This window comes from Diachasma alloeum, unplaced genomic scaffold (genome assembly GCF_001412515.2).
Source record: "Diachasma alloeum isolate Michigan unplaced genomic scaffold, Dall2.0 Dall_scaffold_00256, whole genome shotgun sequence".
Taxonomy (NCBI): domain Eukaryota; kingdom Metazoa; phylum Arthropoda; class Insecta; order Hymenoptera; family Braconidae; genus Diachasma; species Diachasma alloeum.
Window position 1 is genome coordinate 1,438,104 of NW_021680401.1, and position 13,830 is coordinate 1,451,933.

The following is a 13,830-nucleotide window of genomic DNA, read 5'->3' on the forward strand; positions in this document are numbered from 1 at the left end:
TGCGATAAAGAAAGGAATTCGTCATCTTCAATCGCATGGAAGGCTTTTCAAATTTACTTTGATCACATTCTAGGAAATACCGTGTAGTTATCTGGATAATTATTCAGTTAAGAAGAATACATTATAGAACATTTTTTGTAGTAAATTGAATTATCTATGAAAAACATTTTACCACATTTTTCTGTAAGCCTAATAGTTTCCGAGATATTCGCGAAATAACATGTGGGAAACTTTATGAGCATTTTCGAGTGGCCACTGCTCAAAAGCGCAACTATTTATTTTTAAGTCAGCTCTGCTCTATCCTTGTCTAATGATATCCGTGCGTCTCTTCAGCGAAATTGTATTTTAAGTTCCTAAGTTTCCGTCGTACAATGACAAGACAACAATTACGTACGTTTAGTAGTTTTCGAGTTACTCAAGATTTATTTTGCTCATATACAGTGGGACACCCTGTATCCAATAAAGTGATAAATTCCAGGGTAAAATAGTAGTTCCGCAATGCAAGTAAAGGTGATCACTTGAAATGAATGTTATCTAAATTTACCAAATTTTCTTCGGGCAATAAAGAAAGGAACTCGTCATCTTCAATCGTATAGGAGACTTTTCAAATTCACATTGGTCACATTTTATGGAACACCTTGTAATTATCTAGGTAATCATTCATTTAAGAAGAATACATCATAAAACATTTCTTGTAGAAAATTTTATTATCCATAAAAAAGATTTTTCCTCATTTTTCGGTAAGCCCAACAGTTTCGGAGATATCCGCAAAATAACATGTGGGAAATTTTATGAGCATTCTCGAGTGGCCACTGCTCAAACGCGGAGCTATTTATTTTCACGTCAGCTCTACTCCATTCTTATCTATAAACCCGTCTTGTTTTTTATCACTCCCCAGTTGTCTATAAAAATCTAAAGACAACATATTCACACATTAAGGGATGGCTTTTGTAGCCAGCTGAATGCACTCAGGAGACGCAAACCTAATTTAACTTTCAGCCAAGCGTACACTAGAGGGAGAAAAGGGGGAATGAGCGAAAACGCATATTCCTGCATGGGCGTACGTATGTGGTAGTCTTGGGAACAATGAACAAAGCCGGATACTGGCGACCGACAATGGCCCTTCCAAGCGCATCGTCTCCATCCATGCGAGCATTATTATATCGATAACCACTCATTCTCCGATACTCAAAAGAAAAATTGTTCCAACAAAAGTTTTTTAGTGGATGGTTCATTTGGACTTGACTTTTATCCGGATAGTCTATCACGCTGGCTGTGGATTTATTTTTTAATCCGCTTTATGGATAAATGAGTGCAGTTGTCGAGTAGATTCGAGAGGTGGAAAATAAATTTACCAGGGAAATTAGATTTTTTTCCAACGGAAATGGAATTACCTCGGCATGGTGGAAAAATTGTCGATGGAAAATTCAGAGGGAAAATTGAAAATTATGTTTCCATCTGCGGAATTAATTCAATCGTCATGTGGTGGGGAGTAGGAGGAGAATAAAAAACGCAATTGCAAATTGTTTTGATTTGCAATTTAAACGATGTGGTTTCGACAAAAGGGCTATTTATAATAACCACGTGGTATTACCCACAAGAAAGGTCTCTAAAATGTTTCTCTAAATCCATTTTTGTCACACGAGCGAAAAAACTTTTTCATCACGCTGTGACGAAAAGTGAACTTTTCGGCACGCTCCGCGTGCCTAAAAGTCCAATTTCCGCCACATTGTGATGAAAAATATTGTTCGTAACTCGTGAAAAAATGTTTTTTAAAACACTTTTTTGCACTCATTACGAAATATACTATTTTGAACTACGGCTACGTTCACCTCGTGTCGAAATGTGACTTTTCGTTTACTCAAGAAGGAATCATTGAATTCTTTTAGCAAGGAAATTGCTAATTTAATGGAAAATTGCAAAAATATATTGACCATGTTCAGAATGGATCGGGAGATTATTTATCAAATATTCCATCTCATCTCCTCGCGTAGTGGCGCTTCATTTTCAGTCTTACGCTTACGCTTATTCGAGATATTTCGAGAGCGATGTCCTTTCTCCTTTTTACGATAGGATTGTAAAAACCTTTACTATAGTCCACAACTATCCTGCACTTCAACATTTCCTCGTAAACCCAGAGATGTTCTAAAATTAATACATAAGAAGTTTTTGACCCCATTCCTTCATCGCTTCCCTTCTTAATCATCAATTTCGTTCATTCATCCTTATGCAAAGGTGAAAATCGTGGAGGAATACAAGATCCCTCCGACACAATACGATCAGCTCAACCTCGGAAAGTCCAACGAAAACGAAATAAAAAATACAAATAAAGAGGGAGTCACGCTCAGCGTGCACACGATACCCGATACGAAAAACCAGTATTCCTCCGGCTCTCAACCTCCTCCTTTCCCCTCCGCCTCTCCCTCCAATCGAACTTACTATCCTTCGGTAAATAAGGGTCTCTCCCCGAGCGACGTGATATCGTTTCGACCAATACACCTAGCGGTCACGAAACATCGTTGGACAACACTCACACCCCCCCCCCCCCCCCGTCGTCGTCCCGATCTTTGTGTTTCTCCACCTAGTGTTATCGGACACGAATTATCGTGAATGGCCTGGAATCCTTGGAAAAGGTGCCTCTTATTGCATCTCCGAGTTTTTAGGTTTTTGTTTGCTTTCGAAGAAAAAACGTGTCAACAAAAAAAATCGAAGGAATTCTCGTTTTCGAGATAACAGTTGTTTGATAACAGTTATTACTCTTTTTTCTTTTTGAGAATATAGTTGTGATGTCAAATTTGGGAAAAATGCGTACAAATGAATTCGATGGTATGAATAGTACGAATAATTTCATGATAAACAATACATTGTTGAAAATTCTTGACTGAAATTTCAAGGAATTTCGTCATTAAAAATTCACTATTTGATGAAGAAATCTACGGAAACAGTTCATTTCAGTTCAGTTATTTCATAAGAAAATATAAAGGATTAGAGTAGCTCAGATGAATATATTTTTGTATTTAGAAATGAGTTTTGTATTGTGGAAATTTGATGATTTTGAAAAATCGTGTTAATGAGGGAATTTATGTCTCCCTATTCCAAAAATGTTGCCTTTCATTGAATTTTCTGTGAAACTTGAAATTTTATTATTGTTTTTCTCTAAATCAAATTTGATATCGCTCTCCTGAAAATTACTGTCTGGAAACTGAAGCTTTTTTCTAAGCGTGTAAAGAAAAGCTTAAAATTTCCTGATAGAAGAGGTTTGAGGAAAGTGATGAACAGGTTTTTTTCATCACTTGTGCGCGTGTACACAATCCTATTTTGCACACATCGTAATGAAAATGGGCACCAGTCATGAACGATATTTTTCTGTAGTGATTTTCACTTTTACGAGTTTGGGGAAGGGCCAATACTAATCCCCGAACGAGAAAAAGTGAAGGTCGGTACGAAAAAGTAACTTTTTACGCACGCTTCGCACTTTTCCATGAAAAATATCGATCGATACTGATAGGAAAAGTGTTTTTTGGCACATGGAGGCCAGTCCTCGCCTGTCGGCTCGGACGCCAACACCACGCGAATCAAAAACCCCATGGCACTCGTCCTGAAATATACTATTTTCGTACAGCGTGATGAAAAATAACAAAAAGGCAAGTGCTACCCTCCCAAGTGTGAAAATACACTTTTCCCACGAGTATCGCCAACGTCACACGAGTAAAAAAATCCCACCGCAGCAGTCCGCGACAAGATTTTTTTGTAGTGATTTTTAAGTTTTCGAGTTTGGGAAGTATGCAATACCAATTCCCAGACGAGAAATCGTGAGAAGCAGTACAGAAAAGTATTTTTCTGACGAATGGGACTTTATAACGACATCGCTGTCCTAGATATATAAAAATGTTTTCATTAAACCTTATTTATATTCCCCGAAGAAGATGAATAGCACAACTTATGTATTTAATATTCCATTATTTGTTTCTGTTGCAGGCCTCGAAGCGGAACTTTTCTACGTAAGAGAGGGAGTAATAAACGAGTATGCCATCAAGTTTAACGTGCCAGTACCCGCCCAAGTGCACAAGCTTCACTTCACATGGCAAAATCTCGCCGGAAGACCGGTAAGAACATTTCCATGATTACTCCACGCTCAACTCTGTCTGTTTCTCCCATTAATATTTCATCTCCACTGTCATATCTCTCTTTCTCGCAGTTTCCTCTCAAAGATGAAACTTCCATTTCGTATATTCCTCAAATATCCTCCCGATACCGTTGGCTGAACACCAAAAATGCCGATTTGAATGTAAATCGGATCGTCACGCTCCTCTGGACAACCCAACTCCGATATGAATTCAACTACTACAGTAAAGCGAAAACACTCCGAGGGTTCAGGGCTGACTGGACACAAGAGTCATTCGATATAACATGGATATTCTCCTCGTTTTCTCCACTCCTCGTTGCATCCTTTACGGTTACGTACTTACAACAGTCACCGAGCCATATCTTTCCATTTCTGAGCGCTTTTTTTTATCTGCCTCGAGTTGCATTTGAGTGACGATAAAAAAACGCCAGGTTTGACATTTGCGAGTGGAGGTATAGAGTTACAGGAATTCCAGATGCCTCGTTTTATTCTCTTCCCTCGCTAGGAGGCAACTGATACCCAAGGGGAATGATCATGTCGATTGTATGACATTTGATATCCCCTTTTATGAGGAAAATGGGAGTTGATGCTGTTGATGAGCATTGTTTGCATTCTTTTAGTGTTTCAGGAGGGGGAATAATTCTTTGGGATTTTATCATCATTCTTTTATATCGAAATAACTTTTTGAACAAGAAATTGTTTTTTGGATGGAAATGTGTTTGATTTTTCATTACTGGCAGTGACATTGTGACTTCATACTGCCAAAATAATAACACTGGTTTATTAGAGTATCAGCAAAAATTGAATTCAAGAAACTTACACTCTAAAGCGTGTTCTAGAAGGAATTGAATTGTTATTATGAGTAAGGATATCCAAGTATCTTTTACAGTTTGGTGCAGATCACACTATAGATTCAACTATTTCAACTATAGATTCAACTACAGTAGACTCTCGTTATAGTCGCACTCACGGGGCTGTAGGGGCAGCCGATTCTGAGAATGGGACTGTATTTCTCTTCCCCCACCAGGCGCTCACGGTAAGCCTAAATTCCGGGAATCGGGAGCGATAAGAAAATAAATTTTACTCCAATTATTTTTCTCTTCAATTTGCATTGAACATTTTTATTAAATATAAAAATCATTTTCATTAAACACTTTTATTAAATTAACAAAATGAATTGCGTTGAACATTTTTAGTAAATTAATGAAATGAATAGAAATATTAATAACATCGCATTGTTCAATACACTCCAAAATTTATTCACTTCAATCAAATAAAAAGCAGGATTATGCACCACTGCAAAGACCCTCTCTTCGTGACAGTCACGAGTGAACTGAATTTCTCTCTCGCAAATTCATTTTTCCTAAATTTTATTTCCCGAATTTCTTAGAAATGCAAAAGAAAGCCCATTCCGAGAAAACAGGGGCAAAAATCACTAGTCGTCTTGCATTCTTTTTAAAAATCGAGTCAGCTCCACGATTGCTTGACTTGTTCTGTGAATTTCCACCAACTTTTTTCTCCATTCAGTTTTTACGAACTATGGCGATGAGTTGTGAAACTGATAAGATATTACTTGGGAGAAAAGCGGGTATCATTGGGATCATATCTAACTAGAAGTTACTACCTCATAACGATGAATGACTGTCCCAAATATTTCTCCTGGAACTCCATAAGAGTCTAGAAGCCTCCCGGCAGCTACTGCGTACCATTCCGTTTATGATGTGAGACATCGCCTCATAAATCGGAATCAGTCTGAATTCGATCATTATCTCACTGCGCATTCTTCATTCTGACCAAATCGGGGTGTGTGTGTGACAACTTCCGAGGTACTTCGATAGCAACAAACTTCTTGACGACCATGAACTTTTCATAATTCATATGATGAATATTCTCTCCAATTAGTCTCAAAGTATCTCTGATTTTATGATGATGGGCGTATGAGTTACTTGATGCAGTGTCATTCCCCAGTACAACAAATGACGGAACGAAACAAAGAAAAGAGAAAAATGTTTAACTGAAGCCGCAAGCGTTTACAATGTTTCTAATTATATCCAAAAACAATTGCACATAAATGTTTCTAATACCTCTATTATTTGCTTGAATAGCCTTGAATTGTTCTTAGTTACACCCAAAAGAACAAGCTTTATATTGAGACTTATGATCTCAAATTGAAACTTTTGAAAGTCTCACATTGTGATTTTCAAATGTTTCGAATTGAGGCGTCTTAAGTAGAGACTTTCAGAACTCCTTTTAAAGAAAAACTTCAAGGTGCGTTCCGAAAGTCTTAACTTGAGGCATACAAAGCTATCAACTTGAATCTATGAAATTTTGAATTTGAGAGTCTGAAATTGTCAATTTGAAACTTTCAAGTCTCAACTTGAGACTTGGAAAGTCTCACATTACTGTGAGACCTTCCAAAGTCTCAACTTGAGACTTGGGAAGTTTCAAATTAAAGCCTTTCCATGTCTCAACTTGAGACTTGGGAAGTTTGAAATTAAGACTCTCTAAAGTCTCAACTTGATAATTGGGGAGTTTCAAATTAAGACCTTCCGAAGTCTCAACTTGAGGCATACAAAGCTATCAACTTGAGTCTATGAAATTTTGAATTTGAGAGTCTGAAATTGTCAATTTGAAACTTTCAAGTCTCAACCTGAGACTTGGAAAGTCTCACATTACTGTGAGACCTTCCAAAGTCTCAACTTGAGACTTGGGAAGTTTCAAATTAAAGCCTTTCCATGTCTCAACTTGAGACTTGGGAAGTTTGAAATTAAGACTCTCTAAAGTCTCAACTTGATAATTGGGGAGTTTCAAATTAAGACCTTCCGAAGTCTCAACTTGAGGCATACAAAGCTATCAACTTGAGTCTATGAAATTTTGAATTTGAGAGTCTGACATTGTCAATTTGAAACTTTCAAGTCTCAACTTGAGACTTGGGAAGTTTCAAATTAAAGCCTTTCCATGTCTCAACTTGAGACTTGGGAAGTTTGAAATTAAGACTCTCTAAAGTCTCAACTTGATAATTGGGGAGTTTCAAATTAAGACCTTCCGAAGTCTCAACTTGAAACTTGGGAAGTCTGAAATTAAGACCTTCCAAAGTCTTAACTTGAGACTTGTAAAGTCTCAAATTAAGACCTTCCGAAGTTTCAACTTAAGACTTTTGGAAGTCTTGAATTTAATTTTCGAACTCTCAAATTCAGACTTTCACAATTCTCAACTTAAGAACTTCAGGCTTCAAATGACGCCTTTGAAAACTTTATTTGAAAACCTTTTCAGTCATGAAATAAGGTACTGTTTTCTTGGGTGTATTAAACACAATAAATTTTCTTACATTGCATTAATTTTTATTTTCATGTTTGAAATCTTCGAGTCAATGAATTATGAATTAGATAAAAAATCCCTTAAGAGCCTGTGTATTGGAGAAAATTTATAAATTTCATTTCGTCAAAGTTCCAAAATTTTCGAACAAAAAAATTACATTTCCGAGGAATGGATAACCGTCCTTAAACTTCTGCTTCCAACAATTTGTCATTCCCCCAGGAACAAGTTTTTTAACTTCCTCCCTTGACCCTTTATTTCCTCCCAGTGCAATCGATTCCAAATTCCCTTTGGCGGACGAGAGAAAAAAAGGGATGTGTGGGGAGATGGGTCCAGTTTGACAGACAGGTTGTTCATATAAAAGGACTCGACAGGGAAGAAGAAGAAGTGCGGGGTTTTGTCGCGAAGTGACGGATGTCGTGGCACGGGCCGTCACTCCTTTACCGCTTCCTCATTCTCCCTCCCTTTCTCTCTCTCTCTTTCTCCTCCACTAACGCACTCGTCGCTCGACCACGGGCATTTGCAATTGTGTAGACAGGACAAACACTGGAAGACATTGGACGGCAAAGAAAACGAATGAAGAAGCAAGAAGTGGCTCGACCACTTTGTCTTTGAGACAAGAGGAGTCATGCTCCCTCTCTCTTCACTCCATACTGATGAGGAAGGACATGATGAGGGGGTGGAATGGGGGAGCGACGAGTCAATCCGACACCCGTGTTCACATACTCATGGGGGTACTCGAGTTAGTGCTCACTTACCTCACCTTTGCGATACGTTAATTGACATTATCTGGCAAAAGGGTTTGCTGGAGGAAAGACAAGTTGGGAGTTGATAGGAGAGTAATGAGGTAAGAAGGCCCAAGTTGGAGGGATTGTTAGTCACTTTGACGTGCAAATATTTCTTCCATTTTTTTGTTCTTCAAGAGGAGAAGGATTCTATTCTGACGAAAGGAATGGTGCTTCTGGAGGGGATATGAAAGCTGTGAATTCAAGTGAACAATGGGTTCTCTATGTATACAAGCAATGAGATAATAGGCATCACCTTTCAACTCGACTTTTTAGTCGTCAATGGTGTTCGTTGATCTCCTGAATAATTTACGTGGGGAATGAAATAGTTTCTTCTCTGAAATGTAGAACACACTGAGGTTCAGGCAATTCCGATCTTCATCTACCAGTCAATTTCTGCCCCACAATTATGGAAATGTGAAAAGTAACGAATAAATCTCGTAAATAGTTGTACAATAAATATTCCTCACAATTGCATATTCTCCGAGAATGTACTAAGTGCACCGCTCGAGGATTTCAAGACTTGAACTCTGTTGGATCGTAAAAGCAGTTCACGTAGAAAACTAAGGGATTTGTAGTCGATCAGCGGTCAGATGCAGTAATCAGCGGTGTCTCGTCTTTCTCCCTCGTCTGATGGTTTTGTGTTGGGCTCAACTCCCCAGTGGGCAACTCTCCTGTATCTCGGTACAACTTGAGATAGTCCTTCTTTCGCTGAGCACGAAAATCACCTTCTCCGAACAAAGATTATAGGAAGAGAAACGAGGGGACTATAACCAACGTAGGAGTTCCACCATTCTGGCAAAAGTTACGATGTGGCAATATCTGTTATCTCTCTTCTCAATAATTTTTTTCCTCCTCTTCTCTCATCTTTTCGCCATTCTCCTTCCTTTATTGATCCTCATTTTCTCTTTTTGCAGCCACACCGTTCATTCCGTTTGTTTTTCCACGCCTACCAAACACATGTATGTTGTGAAATTCTGGGCGATCCGGGCAATATAGCCTTCACCACCTTTATTCCTCATCGCAATGTTATTTATTTCTCTTGGGGTTTATTTTTGTACGGATGTATCTTTTATCTGTGAATTCTTTGGGATGAAACCGCTGGTAGTTGAGTGGATATTTCATTTTACCTTGAGGTTTTCTCATTTTTAGATTTCTTGTTTGGTTGATTGAAAAATGAATAGCAGTGGAGGTGGTTCTGATTAAATGCAGCAGTTCAGGAAAAAATATGAAGAGACCTTTTTAATAGCCCAATAAATTCTCAGAAGAAAGGCCTCTTAATGGAGCCTCTTAGCATTCATAATCAATGGGATAATGACGTAATTAAGAGGGGATATTATCATTCAACTCGATTCCATCTCATCAGTTTTCGCATGATATTTCAGAATGTAGGAGACATGACGAAGGTATTAGGAGGACGTTTTTCGTCATATCATCTTTCGAGAAGAGTAAAATTTGTGAAAAATTACCTTTAGATTTTACTGTTGATCAAAAGAATTCAATAAATCTAGTTAAATCTTCCACATTTCGCATAAAAATTGAAATGAAATTAAACTTTTATTCATAATATTGTCATTTTCAATCGAGATATTGCATTTTCTACTAGAGTTTTCATAAATATTCCTGAAAGGAAAATCTACTGTACGATCAGCGAAATTCGGGGGTATTTTTCTGCAGATTTTACTCTTTCGTTTTATTTCATAAAGACCCGACAGCACGAGGCCAATTACAAGATCAAATCTGAACGTACATCAAGTTTAAGAATGAACTTATTAATGCACAAAATTTAACAGAACAGTCATCACGGAGAGTATTGCGCGAATGGAATATTTCGATAAGTTATACGGCTAAATATCCTGTCTATATAACCTACATAACATTATTTTATTATATTTTTTAAGAATTTTGTATTTTCTTTACTCATTTTTTTGCCATTTGCTTATCAATATGTTCATCATCCAAGTAATTTCTAGTGTTATAATTAACTTATTCAGTCATTCATCATACTTTTAGGGTTATTTGGTCAGTTTTGCTGACTTGTGCATAATCACATTTTATTAGTTCAATATTTCATGATTTTGCATAACGATTTTCTCATAAACCGGATCGCCTATACGATATTACAATGAGGCGTCGTGCAAAACTTGAAAAGTTTTAAAAAGTATGATCAATTCTTTTGAATATTCGTCACAATTTATCGTCTTCTGTCGAAAAAGTAGATAAATTAATCAACTTAATAGATGAAAATTTAATATATTTCACAGAAATTAAATTTTTGTCGTCATCATCAGAAATATCCCCAGAAGAATTCGAACTGTTGGCTAGAAAAAAATAATCTACTGTTCGACAATCATTTGATCTGAAAGAACTCCACAGATTTATATCACACAAAGAATGCATTGACGAGGAACGAATATTTGTTCTCAAAAAAAATTGTCCCCTTGAAATTATTTAGTTTTGCCAATGACACAGTTTTCAGCAAGAAAATTGTAGTTTCCTCTTGAAATTATCATTTGTTCCATGGAAATTAGAAGTGTTTATTGGACAAAGATATACACTACTCAATAACATCCACTTGATAACACCGGAGCCTCATATAATTCTCTGTCGAATGAGTGTATTTACCCGAAAGACATGTAAATATCTCACGAGTACAATTACTACTACGAAAATTATCATGTTTTGGTGGAAACTTTCTTTTTTCTCCGCAAATAAATTGATTTAACACAACAAAAGATTTCTTCAGGGAAACATAATTTTTCGGCAGAACAAATTTTTTTTCTCATTGCATTGATTTGTTGCATTCCGTTAAGTTGAACTCCAATTCTTCATTGAATTTCCAAAAAAAATACTGATTTTTATGAGAAGGAAATCATTTTGAGTTTCACATTGACCGAGTTTGATAAAATCCTCCACTGAATTTCTTCCAAATAATAGTCAACAGTCTTGATGAATGTTAAATAGAGGAGTTATCAAAAATTTTCTGCAGAATTCATGAAGCAATTGAGGGGGTACGGGGCTAACTGGGGAGATGGGTGAGCCGGTTCATTACGAGATGTGGTCTGATCAAGTTTGCAGCTGTTTGTCTCATAAATATGTATGAGATACCTGGGTTTGTTGAATGGGGTAACGAACTGTGGGTGACAAATAACAGGGCGTTTACATAAATTGTCGTCAATCATCTTCAACTGCGAAATGATTTTTCGGTAGCAATTAACGACATTTGCATGTCAAAATGGTTTTTTAATTATTTAATCATTCAATTCTCTCTCCAGTAACGGAACCCCTACATATTTTATTCAGTTTTTGGCTTTCGAGTGGGAGCTTTGTAATCGCTCGAATTTAAGTTTCCAATTTTTTGTGTTCGGGTAACTGAATATGGTCTAAAAAGTCTGAATATGCGATTTTTATATGGTGTCTGTACACTGTTAAAAATAGTAACATTTCCATTGAAATTTCAGGAAATTTTGTCATTGAAAATTCATAATTTCATGGGGAAATTCGAGGAAACTGTAAATTTCAGTTTAATTATTCCTGGAAAATTAATGAAAACCAGAAAAATTCAGAGAAATCCCTCCTTGAATTCCAGATTTTTCTGAATTTTCAGGGAATTCCTTTAACAACTCCTGGAATTTCAAGAATTTGAAAGGAATTCCCGGAACATTCAAGGGCATTTGGCAGTGAATATTCATTTTCACTTGAAAATTCATGTAAATTGAGGAATTTCTGTCTTGCTGCCGCTAAAAAAATGGGACTTTACTTGAATTTTCAGAGAAACTTGAAATTCCATTGACAATCTTATTCATATTGATTTATGATCCCAACTAATTCTTGACTAAACCTTCATTGAACCTTGATTAAACCCTGTCTGACAACGAATTCGAGTCTTAAGTGTGTGTGAATGTAGAATCATTTGACAAAACGAAATAAAACGCAAAAATTCTGCTGAAATTTCAATTGGACGTTGATATTTCAAGACAAAATAGAAAAAGAAAATCGTGAATCAGAATTGAAAACAATGAGAATGCATGCGGAAACCAATTCTTAATTCATTAGCCACAATAACTATACTCATTTAAAAGAAAGCAATTATCCACTCGTTTTCAATTAACTATCGGAACGAGGAAGAATTTAAAATTAAAAGAGAAAACTGGAACCTATTTAAGCAGATTTATATGGATTACACCAACAAAATATTTTCATGTTTCCCTCTATTTCTTCTTTTTCAGCTCCCTTACACGATGGCAGTTGACGTGAGTAATCCCTCAGCATTAAAAAGCTCTTTCAATATCTCCGACGCCGGCGAAATCCCCGTGGGAGGACTACAAACTTGGGCACTAAACCTTCACTGTGGGCCATACGATGCCGAGGTCGACTTGACTCTGCGTATAAATGTTGCACAAAATCGTAGAAACACAACGAAACTCGAGGTGAAGAGGAAAAAAATATGTCTGAAGGATAAAAACACATATCCGAGTCCTGAGGAGGTGCTCGTTGCAGCCTCTGGTACGACATCGGGTGGTCAAGTTTTCTACGCTGCCATTGGATGTGCCTGTGCATTTATTGCTGCAATACTTGTCCTCGTTGTTGCATATTATGTGAGGGATAAGAAGGCGCGAAGGCACCGGGATCCGTTGCAGTGAGTTTAATATTCCATTTCTTTTCCTCTATTTTTTTCCTACTAGGGTGTTGATGCCATTTTCCTGTCACATTCGATATTCCTCTTTTCAATTAATTATTTACAATCATTCTCATTGCAACAAACAATACGACCGATGGGAATCGTATGTCCCAATTTATCAGCTGTTAAATTTTCTTATTACAATAAATGATTTGCTCATGCTCTAATTCCTATGCTTATTAAATAAGATTTTCATAAATATAATTCAATTCCTTCTAGAACACACTTTAGAGTGTGAATTTCTGGGATTCAGTGTTTGTTGATTCTCTGGTAGAAGTGCGTGCCCACATTGTTATCAATTTTTAGTAAGTTCACAAGGTAATTCAATTAATCTGTTGTTCATCTCATCAATATAATTACGTGCTTAGAATATTGTCATCTCAAGTTTTCAGCATTAAATTAAAAATTAAACCTTAATTTGAAATATTGAGTCGCAGCTTCTTTTTATTCATCTCAGAAATTTTGTATTTGGATCTTAATATTATTTGTTCAAAGTGAAAAACTCGATCATCATTTTCACTATATTGCATTCAGATTCTCTTATACTTAACATAAAAAATGTGAGATAATTTCATAATTCTATAATCTAATTTGATAATCGCATAATAGATATTAATTCTAATTAACTTTGTTCGAAGAAAACCTTCGTAAACGCAACATTAGTCTTAGATTAATCACTATATGAGGGAAACCCGCGCCGCGTCGTTTTTTATTAATTACAATTGACTGGCTAACCGAAAAAATTCAAAAAAATTTGACTGTCAATTGAAGTGTCTAAATAATTTTATGTCGATAGCGGGCGCAACGAGGTTAGAATCGCGGTTTCAATTGAAGGCCCGAGTTGTAGACACGAGTTTGTAGCAGCGATGTCAGACAAGATATGAATGTTTTTTGGGCTCAAATGAAAGAGCGGGTCGAGAAAT

General features: G+C 36.6%; 1 protein-coding gene across 1 annotated transcript in view; it reads left to right on the top strand.

The window, feature by feature from the left end:
- Positions 1 to 13,830, top strand: part of LOC107037569 (tyrosine-protein kinase Dnt) — a 64,611-nt gene that overhangs the window by 40,483 nt on the left and 10,298 nt on the right. The window contains exons 2-3 of the mRNA XM_015256193.1: positions 3,979 to 4,106; positions 12,456 to 12,865. Of these exons, the coding sequence (XP_015111679.1) occupies positions 3,979 to 4,106; positions 12,456 to 12,865 (538 nt within the window). The remainder of the gene's footprint in view (positions 1 to 3,978; positions 4,107 to 12,455; positions 12,866 to 13,830) is intronic.